Raw genomic sequence first — 14,447 nt, forward strand, 5'->3', positions numbered from 1 at the left:
ATGAATAATTTGCATATTAAGTCTTTACAATATATGAAAAAACATGAAATATTCATAATTGCATTATGATTGAACATAAACTAATTTTGTAAAATATGATGACTTAGCAAAACAGTGAAATTCATTATTTCAAATGACCCAGTAATCTTTTGATAGTCTAATTTAAGATCATTTATCAAAAAAATCATCTTATAAAAATTATCTCTTTCTCCATACTTAAAAAAATTGAAGTTGTGCCAAATTTACACAGTGTTATTCTTCAATATAAATCACCAAACACAATTTTTTCCTAATTATACTTCATATGGTTTTCTCTAGAGCAGGAGGTAGGAATTAATTTTTTCTTTCGTATATCCTGAATTATGGCATAAGAAATTCTGAGTCATACAATGTGCAGCTGGACACAATAATAAAACCTTGGACTTCGAGTACTAGTCTGCCATTCATCATGATATATGAGATTCTCCTCTCAGTACTCTAATTGTACACATTCCCTTAGAGCTTAAAAGCTTATTTATTCATTTTTTGTAAAATAAGAAAGATCAGTAACTAGAAAGGAGATAAAGAGATTAACAGAAAAAAATTTAATCACTGATATCTATTTTCAATATACTAATTAGAATAAGCCTTTTGTATCTGGGTGAATGTGACTTTCTAGACAAGCAATCCATTGCCACAATTTGAATTTATATATTGCCCCAAAAGAGAGACAGAAGTGTTTTTCTTTTTAACAACTCTTGCCTCTAATCTTGCACAAATACTGCAAGATTAGATTTTATGAGCATTATATAGTTCCTTAAATCTCTACAGTTCTGAGATCTCTGACAGAGAAAATGTAAAATCTGTATCTTGAAGTTTTAAAATGCTTTGTTTCTTTACATCCAGTTGATTAAAATTCTATCACATACAATTAGCATTTCCTGGTTAACCGATTACTACTCAAAATAAGTTAAACTTCACATCTCTTTTTCTTCAGATCAGTGATATCTGAAACAAGAAATAAGAGTAGAGATTAATTATACCAAAGTTATTATTTTTTATGAAATGGAAGCTGAGAGATTTAATTATTACCCAAAGTTGTACAATTAAGTTTTCCTTTATGTAAATATTTATATTAGTTACTTACATTAATTAATGTCCCGGTTGTTGCACTTTCTCCCTCCCCCCCTTCCTCCCTCCCTTCCTTTCGTCCTTTCTTCCCATATGGTCATGCATTGGTGTCCTGGCTGCTGCTCTTTTCTTCTTTTCTTTTCTTCTCTTTTCTTTTCTTTTCTTTTCTTTTCTTTTTCTTGGTGGAGAGGGGAAATTATGCCATCGTATAATTCATGAACACATGATGAACTTGACTAGAGAAAAGAGATTATTTGGAAGGAACCAAACTGAATTAAAAACATCAAAACACATGGGATACCGCCAAAAAAGCAAACAAACAGAAAACAGTATGGATTGGCCTATTGGAGCTACACTTTCCATGTTGCTTTCCTTATATAAGAGAGAATATATGTTATTTGTTCTTTTGTGATTGAATCATTTCACTGAGCATAATGGTCTCTAGTTGGGACCACCTAGTTGCAAATAGTGTAATTTCATTTTTCTTAGTAGCTGAATAATATTCCATGCAGTAGATGTACCACAGTTTCTTTAACCACTCTTCCTTGGACGCACATCTGGTTTGTTTCCATGTCTTTGCTATTGTAGATTGTGCTGTTATAAATATAGGATTAGAGATCTGCTTCTCACATGCAGATTTCACTTCTTTTGGGTATATTCCAAGGAGCAGGATAGCTGGGTCATATGGCAGGTTTATTTGCAATTTTCCAAGCACTCTCCATACTGATTTCCAAAATGGTTATATTAGCCTACAGTCCCACCAGCAGTGAAGGAGGGTGCCTTTCTCCCCACATCCATGCCAGCGGGTGTGGTTAGTTGAGTTTTGAATGTAGGCCAGTCTCACTGGAGTTAGGTGGTACCTCAATGTGGTTTTCATTTGTATCTCTCTTATGGCTAGGGAGCCTGAGTATCTTTTCATATGTCTGTTAGCCATTTGAATCTGTTCATTTGAGAAATGTCAGTTCATTTCTTTTGCCCATTTTGTTACAGGTGTTTTTTTTTTTCTTTTTTTTTTTTTTTTTTAATTTTTTTTTCTGTCCCTGGGTTCCTGAAGCTCTTTGTAGATCCTGGATATTAGTCCCTTATTACTTGTGTAGTATGCAGAAATTTTCTCCCATTCTGTTGGTTGCTTTTTCACTTTGTTAATTGTTTCCTTTACTGTACAGAAGTTTTTTAGTTTGCTATAGTCCCATTTGTTCATTTTAGATTTGATCGCCTTTGCTTTTGGCGTCTTTTCTAAGAAGTCTTTCCCTGTTCCTATATCTTGGAGTGTGCTTCCTATGTCTTCCTTTAACAGTTTGATTATTTCTGAGTGTAGATTTAGGTCCTTGATTCATTTAGAGGTAAGTTTCGTATAATGTGACATGTGTGGATCTTGCTTCTTAATACTGCATGATGCTATCCAGTTATCCCAACAGCATTTGTTGAATAGACCAGGATTTTTGCCTTGATTGTTTTCAGTTTGCTTGTCAAAGATTAGTTGACTATACATGTGTGGGTTCCCTGCTGGTGTTGCTATTCTGTTCCACTGATCTCCTTCTCTGTTTCTGTACCAGTACCAGACTGTTTGATAACCACTGCTCTGTAGTATATCTTGAGGTCTGGAATTGTGATTCCTCCAGCTTGATTTCTATTTTTCAGGATAGCTTTAGCTATTCATGGTCTTTTGTGATTCCAGATGAATTTTTGTAGCATCTTTTCTATTTCTGAGAAGAATGTTTTTGGGATTTTGGTTGGGATTGTGTTGAATCTGTATATTGCTTTTGGTAATATGGTCATTTGGATAACGTTGATCCTGCCAATCCAAGCACATGCTAAGGTTCTCTATTTTTCAAGGTCTTCTTCTATTTCCTTTTTAAATGATTTATAGTTTTCATCATAGAGGTCTTTCACATATGTAGTTAGCTTAATTCCTAGGTGGTATTTAAGATTCCTTTCCTCTATTTTAAAGGGGACTGTACTTACAATTTCTTTCTCAGCCATGGAATTATTTGTGCACACTAGTGCCATTGATTTGTGTTCATTAATTTTATATCCTGCTACTCTGCCAAAGTCTCTTATGAGTTCCAATAGTCTCTTGACTGAGTCTTTTGGTTCTCCTATGTAGAGAATCATGTCATCTGCAAATAGCGATAATTTCAATTCCTCATTTCCAATTTGTATTTCTTTAATTGCTTTTTCTTGCCTAATAGCTCTGGCAAGGACTTCCAAAACTATATTGAAGAGTATTGGTGAAAGTAGACATCCCTGTCTAGTTCCAGATTTTAGCGGGAAGGCTTCCAAACTTTCCCCATTTAGTATGATGCTGGCAGTGGGTTTTTCGTTAATTGCTTTGATTGTGTTGTAGAATGTTCCTTCTATGCCTATCTTGTTCAGGGTTTTTAGCATGAAGTGGTGTTGCATTTTATCAAATACCTTATTGCATCTATTGAGAGGATCATATGGTTTTTATTTTTCAATTTGTTGATGTGATGTATCACATTTATTGTTTTGTGGATGTTGAACCGTCCCTGCATGCCTGGGATGAATCCCACCTGGTCCGGGTGAATGATCTGCCTGAAGTGTTGTTGGATCCTGTTGACTAGTATTTTATTTAAAATCTTTGCATCTATGTTCATCAAGGATATCGGTCTGCAGTTCTCTTTTTCTGTTGTTTCTCTCTCTGGCTTTCGTATTAAGGTGATACTAGCTTCATAGAAAGAGCTTGGAAGGATTTTCTCTCTTTCTGTTGTTTGAAAAAGCTTGTATAAGATTGGGGTGAGTTCCTCTTTAAACATTTGGTAAAATTCAGCAATGAAGCCATTTGGTCCAGGACTTTTCTTGGTTCGGAGGGCTTTAATTACTGATTCAGTCTCAGTGCATGTTATTGGTCTGTTGAGAACGTTAATTGCTTCTTGATTCAATTTTGGTGGATTGTATGTGTCCAAAAATCTGTCCATCTCTCTAGGTCTTTTGATTTATTCACATATAGTTGCTTGTAATTGTTCCTGATGATTCTTTGTATTTCTGAGGTATCTGTTGTTATATCTCCTTTCTCATCTCTGATACTCTTGATGCATATTTTCTCCCTCCTTTTTTGATTAGTTGGGCTAGTGGAGAGTCTATTTTGTTGATTTTCTCAAAAAACCAGCTCTTTGATTGATCTTATGTATAGTTCTCTTGGACTCTATTTGATTAATTTCCTCCCTTATTTTGATGATTTCTTTTTTCCTACTAATCTTGGGATTGCTTTATTGTTGTGTTTCTAGTTCCTTCAGCTGTAAGGTTAGCTGATTTAGTAGGTGCTTTTTTAGTTTCTTGGCATAAGCACTGATTGAGATGAACTTTCCCCTTAGTATCACCTTGATGGTGTCCCATAAGTTTTGATAAGTTGTGTTGATGCCTTCATTTGTTTCAAACAATTTTTTAATTTCCCCTCTGACTTCCTCTCTAACCCATTGCTCCTTTAGTAACATTATTCATTCTCCATATGTTTGCAAGTCTTCCTTGGTGTTTCAAGTTCTTGGTCTCTAGCGTCACTCCTTGATGGTCTGAGAAGATGCATGGTATAATTTTGACTTTTTAAAATTTGCTACGGCTTGTTTTGTGACCTATAACATGATCAATTCTGGGGAAAGTTCCATGTACTGATGAAAAAAAAGTGTATTCTCTGTCTGTGGGATGAAAGGTTCGATAGATGTCAACTAAGTCCATTTGTTCTAGAGTTTGTGTGAGTTCTATTGTTTCTTTGCTGAGTCTCTGGTTTTTGATTTGTCCATTTGTATTAATGGGGTATTAAGGTCTCCTACTGTGATTGTATTGGAGTCTATTTCTCCCTTTAAACCTGTTAATATTTGTTTCACGTAGCTAGATGCATTGGTTTTGGTACATACACATTTATTATGCTGATCTCTTCCTGCTGAATGCATCCTTTGATCATTATATGGTATCCTTCTTCATTTCTTTTGATAGTCTTCACATCAAAGTCTATGTCATCTGATATAAGAATGGCTACTCCTGCATGTCTTTCCTTACCATTTGCTTGGACTATCTTTTTCCAACCTTTCACTTTCAATTTTTTTCAGATCTTTGTTGGTGAGATGTGTCTCCTGTAAGCAGTAGATAGCTGGGTTTTGTTTTTTGATCCAGTCCTCTAATCTATGGCATTTGACTGATGAGTTTAAGCCATTTATATTCAGCTTTATTATGGATAAGTGGCAGTTTGTCTTGTCATTTAGGCGACGTGGTGTTCAACGACTGAGGTTTCTGTTAGCCTTTTAGTGAGAAGTTCTTCACATTTGCCTTTGTTTCTGGTGGTTGCTATTTTTTTTTCTTTCATGGGAGCATCCTTGAGTATCATTTGTAGGGCAGGTTTAGATGAGACAAAATCTTGAAGTTTTTTTTTTTTATTGTGGAAGAACTTTATTTCATTTTCAAAAACAAAGGAGAACTTTGCAGGGTAAGTTATTTTGGGCTTAAAATTTTTCTCTTTTAGAATCTGGAATATGTCACTCTATTCTCTTCTGGCCTGTAGTGTTACGCTGAAGTTCAGCTGTGAGTTTGATTGGGATTCCTCTATGTGTCAGTTGATTTTTTTCACATGTACATTTAAGGATATTTTTCTTTTTGTTCAACTGAAGAGAGCTTGATTATCATGTGTTAGTGGTGAAATTTGTGTTTGGTCAACTCTGTTGGGAGTTCTGTAGCCCTCCTGTATATTATTTTCCAATTCTTTGCTCAGATTAGGGAAATTTTCTTTATTATTTCATTGAATACACCTTTAATCCCAACTTCTCTTTCTGCACCTTCTGGAACTCCCATAACTATTATGTTGTACCTTTTAATCATATCTTTTAATTCTTGAATACTTTTTTTTTAGCTTGACCCAGCTTTGCTTCCAGCTTTTTGTTTGTTTCTTCATGGTGACAGGAAATATCTTCTAATTCTGAAGTTCTTTCTTCTGCCTCATCCATTCTATTATTGAGACTCTCCACTGTGTTTTTAATTTGTTCTACTGTGTTCTTACTTTCTGATATGTCAGCCTTAATTTGATTTATTACCGCTATTTCTTCTTTGAACTCTTGTTTGTGCTTCTCATTGTTGATCAGCAGGTTTATAACAAGTTTTCTGAGTTCTTTGTCCATTTTCTCAATGTCTTCCTCAGATAACTCTGAGAGTGGGCGAAGCTTTTGCTCCTTTGTTGGAGTCTTCAGTAACATCCATGGTGTCTTTGTCTTTTCTTTTACCTTTTGTAGTTGCCAATCTGGTTGACAAAATCATCTCTAAGTTGTATTACCTATAGGTCTACAAGTTGATTTTTTTGTGTTCAATCAGTGCCCTGGATTTGGAAAATACAGCTGTCCTGAATAACTGCTTTCTCAGCAGCACTGATTTTGTAGGTAGCACTGATCTTGTTGCTTCATGCGGACTGATAAATCTGAGTTATTTTGGGTGGAATTGGTGGCGTGCCTTGTAGGGGCTTTTTTTTTTTTTCCTGCGGAGCCTGTGCAATGCTCTAAGATGGTGGTGATTTTGTTCCCAGCTTAGTTCTTGGTCAGCTCAGCTGTCCTCCCTTCAGTGTAACAGTGTCTGGTCCTGTGATACTGACATCTGAGAGCTGCTGAATTAGCGCATGCGCAGTTTACCACTCCTCCTCTTGCAGTTTATCAGTGTTTGGAGCACTTGCCTCAGTGTCCAAGACAGCGCCCATAGGGGCACCAATAAAGATCAGTGGACTGTCAACTGTCAGCTCCAGGGACCACACAGAACCTACAGGCTGCAAGTCTGGTGCTGTGGGCTCAGCTCAGTGCAATTAGCTAGTAACAAGCCCATTCTGGACCTTCACTTGGGGTCCACACTTGCTGCCCTACTACCCAAGATGACTCCAGGCAGGACACTGCTGGAGAATTGTGGCTGCTGGTTTTCAGCTCCAGGGACTACACCGACCCTGCAGGGAGCAAAGCTGGTGCTACCCTCCCCACTTGGATCAGTTCCTTGTGATCAGCCAGAAATGAGCCTCCTCTGTGCTGCTCCATCAACTCCGTGTTCCGCCTATCCACATAAGATGGTGCCCTGAGTCTCCTACTCTCTCCACCTGTGGCTGGTTCCAGTCACCCAGCTGGATTGTCAGGTCCCAGACTGCACTCACCTCCCAAGCTCCCCACGAGGACCCAGGCTCCCACCTGGTGGTCATAAGAGCTGTGTGGAGGCCACTGCTGGATGTCTGGATAGTGCTGGAAATGGATTGCTAGAGACTGGATCACCAGAGCCTAGATCACCGGGTTCTGAGTTGCCGCTCGCCGACTGCTGCTGGGTTTTCAGTTCACTAAAACACTAAAACACTGCTGTCCCATTGCCACGTCTTCCCTGTGTCCAGGGGGTCTCCAGGTAACCCCTGTTTACTGCCTGAACTCTGTTTTCCCTGTAAGCTACTTATTGTACTTCACCCTGTCTAAAGATTCTCTGTCTTATCAAATGTGTCTGTATCCGATGTCGCCATCTTGCCTCTCTTCTTTTCTTTTCCTTTCTTTTTTCTTTTCTTTTCTTTTTTCTTCTCTCTCTCTGTCTCTCTCTCTCCTCTACCTCCCTTTCTTTACCTTTCCTCCCTCCCTCTCTCCTTCTTTTCTTCCTTTCTCTCTCACTCTTTCTTTCTTTTTTTAAAAGCAGTTATTCATTATTATCTGAAAGGAAGTTCTACAGAGAGAAGGAGATAAAGATCTTCTACCCACTAGTACTCTTTCAAAGTGGCAGCAAGGACTGGAGCTAAACTGATCTGAAACCCATAGTTTCCTTTGGGTCTCCCATGTGGGTGCAGGGCCCCAAGGCTTTGAGTCATCACCCACCACCCTCCCAGGCCACAACAGGGGAGCTGGCTGGGAAGCAAACAGCTGGGACACAAACTGGCACCCACATGGGATACTGGCACATGTTAAACAAGGATCTAGCCACTAGGCTGTTGCTCTGGCTTGCTGCTGCACTTTCTTTTGTACTTCTGGCAATTCTATATAGGACATCTTTGTATGAATCTAATGTTAATTCTCTCTCTATTTAAGCTATGTCTCCATTGGTCTGCAAGTACTTCTCTTCCTGAATTACCATAGCTGTACTGTAAGTAAGCCTTGAGATAGGGTAAAACAATTCTTCATTTTTTAAAAAGATTTATCTACTTTTATTGCAAAATCAGATATACAGAGAGGAGGAGAGACAGAGAGGAAGATCCTCTATCTGATGATCCACCCCCCAAGTGAGCGCAATGGCCGGTACTGCGCCAATCCGAAGCCAGGAGCCAGGAACCTCCCCCGGGTCTCCCACGCTGGTGCAGGGTCCCAAAGCTTTGGGCCGTCCTCAACTGCTTCCCATGCCACAAGCAGAGAGCCGGATGGAAAGTGGAGTTGCCAGGACCAGAACTGGCGCCTACATGGGATTCCGGGGCACGCTCAAGGAGAGGACCCTAGCCGCCAGGCTACGCCGCCGGGCCCTAAAACAATTCTTTAAGCAATATGCTTCTTTTCAAATTAGTTTCACTGATTTAGGACATTTTATATCTATGAAAAATTTTGCTCAAATTTTTACAGAAGTTGCATTAAACTAATGGGTTAGTTAAGAGAGAACAGACATTTTTGCTATGCTAAATCATCAGCTGTGTGACCATGATAAGTGTTTCCATTTCTTCAGGTCTTCCTTATTTATTTATTTAGACAGCATATGCTATTTTTAGAATACGGATCCTATATACAGCTTAATAAATATTTCCTTGAGGATTTTACTTCCTTTGAAGCAACTATGCTCACCCTTATGTTATTGTCTAAAACATTTCTGACATTTTTTACTTTTTTATAAGTCTATTTTCTCTGTTCGCATGACATACATTCCATGATTTTAATCTTCAGATACATTGATTCCATATTCCTCCACTTTTAGATTTTAATTGAAGAAAATGTTTTATTTTGTATTGCTTTGTTTTTAACACTAAAAATTCCATTAGATTGCTTTTCTTTTTTTTTTCTTTCTTTTTTTTCAAATTTTGAATTTTATGGTACAATTCCATAGAGTCTGGGATTTCCCCACCTCCATTACAAATTCCCACCCCCAACTGATTTGCCCCATATTATAATAATGTAGCCCTTCATAAACAGTCATAATTATAAATTCCATCATTCTGTTATTTAAGTGTGCTCCGACATTGCTGGTACAGACAATGTCAGACAGTCCAGCATCCCACTGTCTAGATATGTTTAACAGTTTCTATGGGAGTCCACATTAGGTTGCTTTTAAATAACATATTTCTCAACTGAGATTTTCTGCTTTTTCCATTTGTTTCAGGATAATTCGTAATTACTTTTTGAATAATTTTCATAATGATAGCTCTACCTTTTTCTACCTTACTCAGCTTCATCGGTACTAGCTTTATGGAGCAGAGTGGGGTTGTATTTTTGCAGTATTTTCACTAACAGTACCTCATATGAGCAGATGAATGTGAAGGAACAATTTACCATTAGATCTCACAGACTATCATTAACAGAGAAATCAGAGCACTGCTTGCTTCTCCATGGTGGGTCACAGATCTTTGCTCAGCACCGTTAATATTGATCAGCCAGAGGGATGAGTGTTGCCTGCTTCTCTCAAAACAGCATGGCAGGTTAGCTTTTCATTTGGTATTGCCAACTTCCTATTGTCATGGGAATTGGCGTGTCATCTCCTTCCACTAGCAGTGGCTAAAACATTAGTTATCAGAATTTGAAGCTGTTGAGTTGCAAACCTTTTTCCCCTCTGCAGTCATACCCCTATCCTTTAGCATTGTACATTTTTCAAGAGATGGTCCTGGACATTTGCTACATATTCTTTGCCCATTCATCATTTAAGCCTTCCTTCTAGCTATGTTTTGCTTAGAGTTTTTAGTCTTTTTAGGCTTTTTTTTTTATGTCACCACTGATTTTTGTTGTTGTTGTTTTAATTCACTTTAAAGTTATCCTTGCTTATGTCTCCCAGCAAATCAAACAACTACATTTTTTGAGTCCTTCCAAAAATTTATGATGTGTGCCTCTTTTAAAATGTGTTATGATTTTCTTTACACATTGGAAAGGAAGAGCTTGGTACAGGGACTCATATTGCAGTGCAAGAAATGAAGCTGCTGGTTATGGTGTTCCTTTATTGAAGCACAGCTTCAAGACCCTGTGGCTATATTTCTAACCCAGCTCCTTCCCAATGTACCTGGGAAAGCAGTGGAAGATGTCCCTTCCACCCACATGGGAGACTAAGATGCAATTTCAGATTCCTGGCCTTCCAGACATTTGGGAATAAACAAGCAGATGGGAAATACCTCTTTCCCTGTTTATTCAAATAAATAAATAATCTTAAAAAAACAAGGAACTTGTTGCATGCTGGCCTGGGGAATAATTTGGGGAATTGTTTGGTGGATCCTAATGAAATGAAATTTACCAATAGTTACCTTCTGTGAGTACTCATATCTACATTTTGCATAACTTTTGGTATATGTCATATCATTACACTATCCTAGAGTTTGAAAAAAAAAAACATTTTGTACATCCAATTTTCTTGTTTCCTTGGAGTCATTTTCTTGAGAGATAATATTGGGAGGAAGTTATTGCATGCTGCGACATGCAGATTTGAGAGGATCCTCACATGTTTAGCCAAATCAGCAGTTAATGTTATGAGGGCTAGGGTTTTCAGTCATTGACATAGAAGCTAATGAAATATGGAATTTTCTCTTTTCTGATTTCTTCCCTTCCTTTACATTCAATTTTAAACTCATAAAATGAGGCCTTCCCTTCTTACCAGCTTACAGATGAGAAAACAGAATTTTTTAATTGCCACCTTGTACAAGGGAGACAAAGTTAAAAAATTTTACAGATGTTCTCATTTAATTCCCACAGCCATCTATTTCTTGATTTTAGTAAAATTGTAGACTGTTTTCTAACCTTCAGGTTTTTCACATAAGCATGCTATAATTTTACATTCAGAAAAATAGTAAATACATATACACACACAAATCCCTTTCATTTTTCTCCTTCCACAAAATTGAATCCACACTTGTTTTTTAATATCCTTCTTTTATATTGTTATATGTTTTCTTGTATGTTGATCTATATGTAGATCTTACATATATATATCTTCAATATTATTTTGAACATGCTTTAGACAAGTTTAGCAAATTATATTTGAAGGAAAGTTTCATTGTTGGTTCTTTTGTAACACACCATTCAAAATAAATAGATTATCACAGAATATTATGAAGGAATATTGTGAAATCATTAAGCATCCTGGTTTCCAGCATTTTAAACACTACAGGAACGATTGTGATGTAAGTGAAAGGAAAAAAGCTCTACAAGCATAAATATGTTCCCAATCGCAAAATATGAGCACGTACTTATTAAGAGAACAGAAATCAGAGTATTTTTTTGCCTATGTCTAGATGGTAAATCGATATTAACTTCATCTCTTTATTTCACTGACTTTTAGAAAATCTCTGCAATGTCAGTATACTTCCTTTAAATTGACAAAATACATATTTAACAAGTATCATCAGGCAGAAAATATAAAGTTTGGATCAAGATGGTGGACTGTACACAGGGATTTTCTTCTCTGGTGTAAAATCCTAAATTGAGTAAAAATAATTGGCATGTGGAAAGTCCACGCTCGCCCTCCTGCTCCCTTGTTCATGTTCTCTTGCTTTCCTGCTGTAACTTTTGCGCGGGCTCTCACTCTCTGGCTCCCTCGGCCTGTGTTTTGAATAATAATAATAATTTAAAAAAAAAAAAAAAAGGTTTGTGAGGAATTCCTGGAAGATAGAAAGCAGATGGGACCGCTGTGTTAGCGGCTGGAGGCGGCAGCAGGCGGCCAGAGAGGAGGAGGAGGGAGTCCGCCTGTCTGGCTCCAGTTCCAGGGAGTTACAGAGAAACGGTCGGGGGCGGGGGTTGGGGGCCGCTAGAGGAAATGAAGGAAAGATCGTCCCTTTCAGTGTGGACTGAGCGCGGGCCCGCGCACTGACCGGCGCTGACCCGCCCAGCAGCAGCCCGCCGAGCGGAAGGCGGGATGGTGGGGGGCGGGGCCGAGGTGCAGGCGGGCTCAGAGGGGGCGGGTTCCCTAAGCGGCAGAAACCGCGGCGCCAGACCGAGGCGAAGCCAGCTCTGCGAAGTCCTGGCTTCTCTGACTGCGGAGACTTGCCGCTGCCTGCACATTTGCCGCCGCAGCCATCCTTGTTAACTGCCTGCCTTCCCGGTTGTTTCGTTTTCAGTCGCCTTGCCACCACCGCAGCAGCATTGACAGCTAAGTGACCGATTCGGGACTTTGGGCTGGGAAGCCTGGGAGGGCGCAAGGCACAGACAGCGCACGCCAGCCCGCCATCTCTAGCGGGAGCCGCCGCAGCTGCAGTCACCCCTCCCAGACAAGAGAGGGAAATAACTGTTGAGAGGCGCATGCTGTTCCAGGGCTCACGGTTAGTTAAAGTATTTCTGTGTTTCCCTGGTGAAAAACTTTAGCTTGGAGAAGGGAAGACAAACCCCATCTCTGAAGTGGAGGGAAAAAAACGAAAAACCAAAAATCCCTCTCATTGGATAGTGTTGACTTTTTGTCGTGTTAACCAAACAGCAGTTTTGCTCAAATCTTCTTAAAGCCTAAATTATGTCTCCTCCAACTGTTCCTCCGATGGGGGTAGATGGCGTGTCCGCATACCTGATGAAGAAAAGGCACACCCACAGGAAGCAACGGCGTAAGCCCACTTTCCTCACTCGCAGGAACATCGTAGGCTGCCGCATTCAGCACGGCTGGAAGGAAGGCAACGAGCCTGTGGAGCAATGGAAGGGCACTGTACTAGAGCAGGTTTCCGTAAAGCCCACTCTCTACATCATTAAATATGATGGCAAGGATAGTGTGTATGGATTAGAACTGCATCGAGATAAGAGAGTTTTAGCACTGGAGATTCTTCCAGAGAGAGTACCAACTCCTCGCATCGATTCTCGCCTGGCAGATTCTTTGATTGGGAAGGCAGTGGGGCATGTGTTTGAAGGCGAGCATGGCACGAAAGATGAATGGAGGGGTATGGTCCTGGCGCGAGCCCCCGTGATGGATACTTGGTTTTACATAACCTATGAAAAAGATCCGGTCCTCTATATGTACACTCTTTTGGATGATTACAAAGATGGAGACCTACGCATCATTCCAGATTCCAACTATTATTTCCCCACCGCAGAAAGGGAGCCTGGGGAGGTGGTCGACAGCCTCGTGGGCAAGCAAGTGGAGCACGCCAAAGATGATGGATCCAAGAGAACCGGCATTTTCATCCATCAAGTGGTGGCTAAGCCGTCTGTTTATTTCATTAAATTTGATGATGATATTCACATCTACGTTTATGGTTTGGTGAAAACTCCCTAAATTCATTATGGTCTTTGCAAAAATTGGGCAATATTACATGTAAATTGTTTCCTGTTCTCTGGCTTGTGAACTTGGAGAAAAGTTTTTCTGTTAAATTCAGGAAAGTGAATAAATCTTATTTTGCCTAGATATCCTACATTGAGTAGCAGCCACGGTTTTGCCCCAAGTACAGTTTTGTCCTTTTGATAGTTTCCTTTTGTAATTGAACATTTAAACTGGGCACTAATAGATTACTTTTAAAAATGTTTGCAATGATTGTATTAATGCAATAGTAGAATAATAAAAAGCAGTGGAATGACTCCATGTCATGCCATTGCCCAGCCTCTCCTTACCTATCCCTTCTCTTCCAGCCAGGTAGCAAATGCTGACATATCCTTGTGTATATTTTTCAAATCATCATACAGAAGGTTTATTGTGATAATTTGTTTAAAAATGTCAAGCCACATGCATTTCTTTAACTGCTTTTCTTGCTTGGCAAATAGATGTCATCTTTCCAGATAAGCAGCTACAGCCTCCCTTCCTCCCTCCCCCATGTTTCCATCTCTCACTCCTCTGCTCTCTTTTCCCTCCATTTTTCCTCCCTCCCTCCACAAGCGACTGCATATACAGTCATGTGGATGTACCAAAAAAGATATTCAACTGAAAAGGTATTCAATTTGTTAGTTAATTAGCTAACTATTGATAGGCTGCTTTTTGAAACATTTTAACCTTGCTGCACTATAATATATATATATATATGTGTGTGTGTGTGTGTGTGTGTGTGTGTGTTTCTATTCCTGTAGGTTGAATTCCTAGAAATGTATAGTGCCCATTTCCAGCATCCTGCAAGACTTCTTAATTCTTAAAAATCTGAAAGTTGAAAAAATTATATGATACCACTTTGTTTGGCTTTAATTGGAGTTCCTTCTTTTTTTTTCTTTCAGTTCTTTCTATTTTGTGATTTGTCAAGTTTTATCCTTGCTCATTTA

At 39.0% G+C, this 14,447-nt stretch overlaps 1 protein-coding gene across 1 annotated transcript; it reads left to right on the forward strand.

Moving 5' to 3' along the window:
- Window positions 1-12,658: 12,658 nt before the first annotated feature.
- SPIN4 (spindlin family member 4) lies at window positions 12,659-14,186 on the forward strand. The gene has a single exon (XM_004595190.2). It carries the CDS (start codon window positions 12,730-12,732, stop codon window positions 13,477-13,479), a length of 750 nt encoding a protein of 249 aa, XP_004595247.1. The 5' UTR covers window positions 12,659-12,729; the 3' UTR covers window positions 13,480-14,186.
- Window positions 14,187-14,447: the final 261 nt, after the last annotated feature.

This window comes from Ochotona princeps, chromosome X (genome assembly GCF_030435755.1).
Source record: "Ochotona princeps isolate mOchPri1 chromosome X, mOchPri1.hap1, whole genome shotgun sequence".
Lineage (NCBI taxonomy): Eukaryota > Metazoa > Chordata > Mammalia > Lagomorpha > Ochotonidae > Ochotona > Ochotona princeps.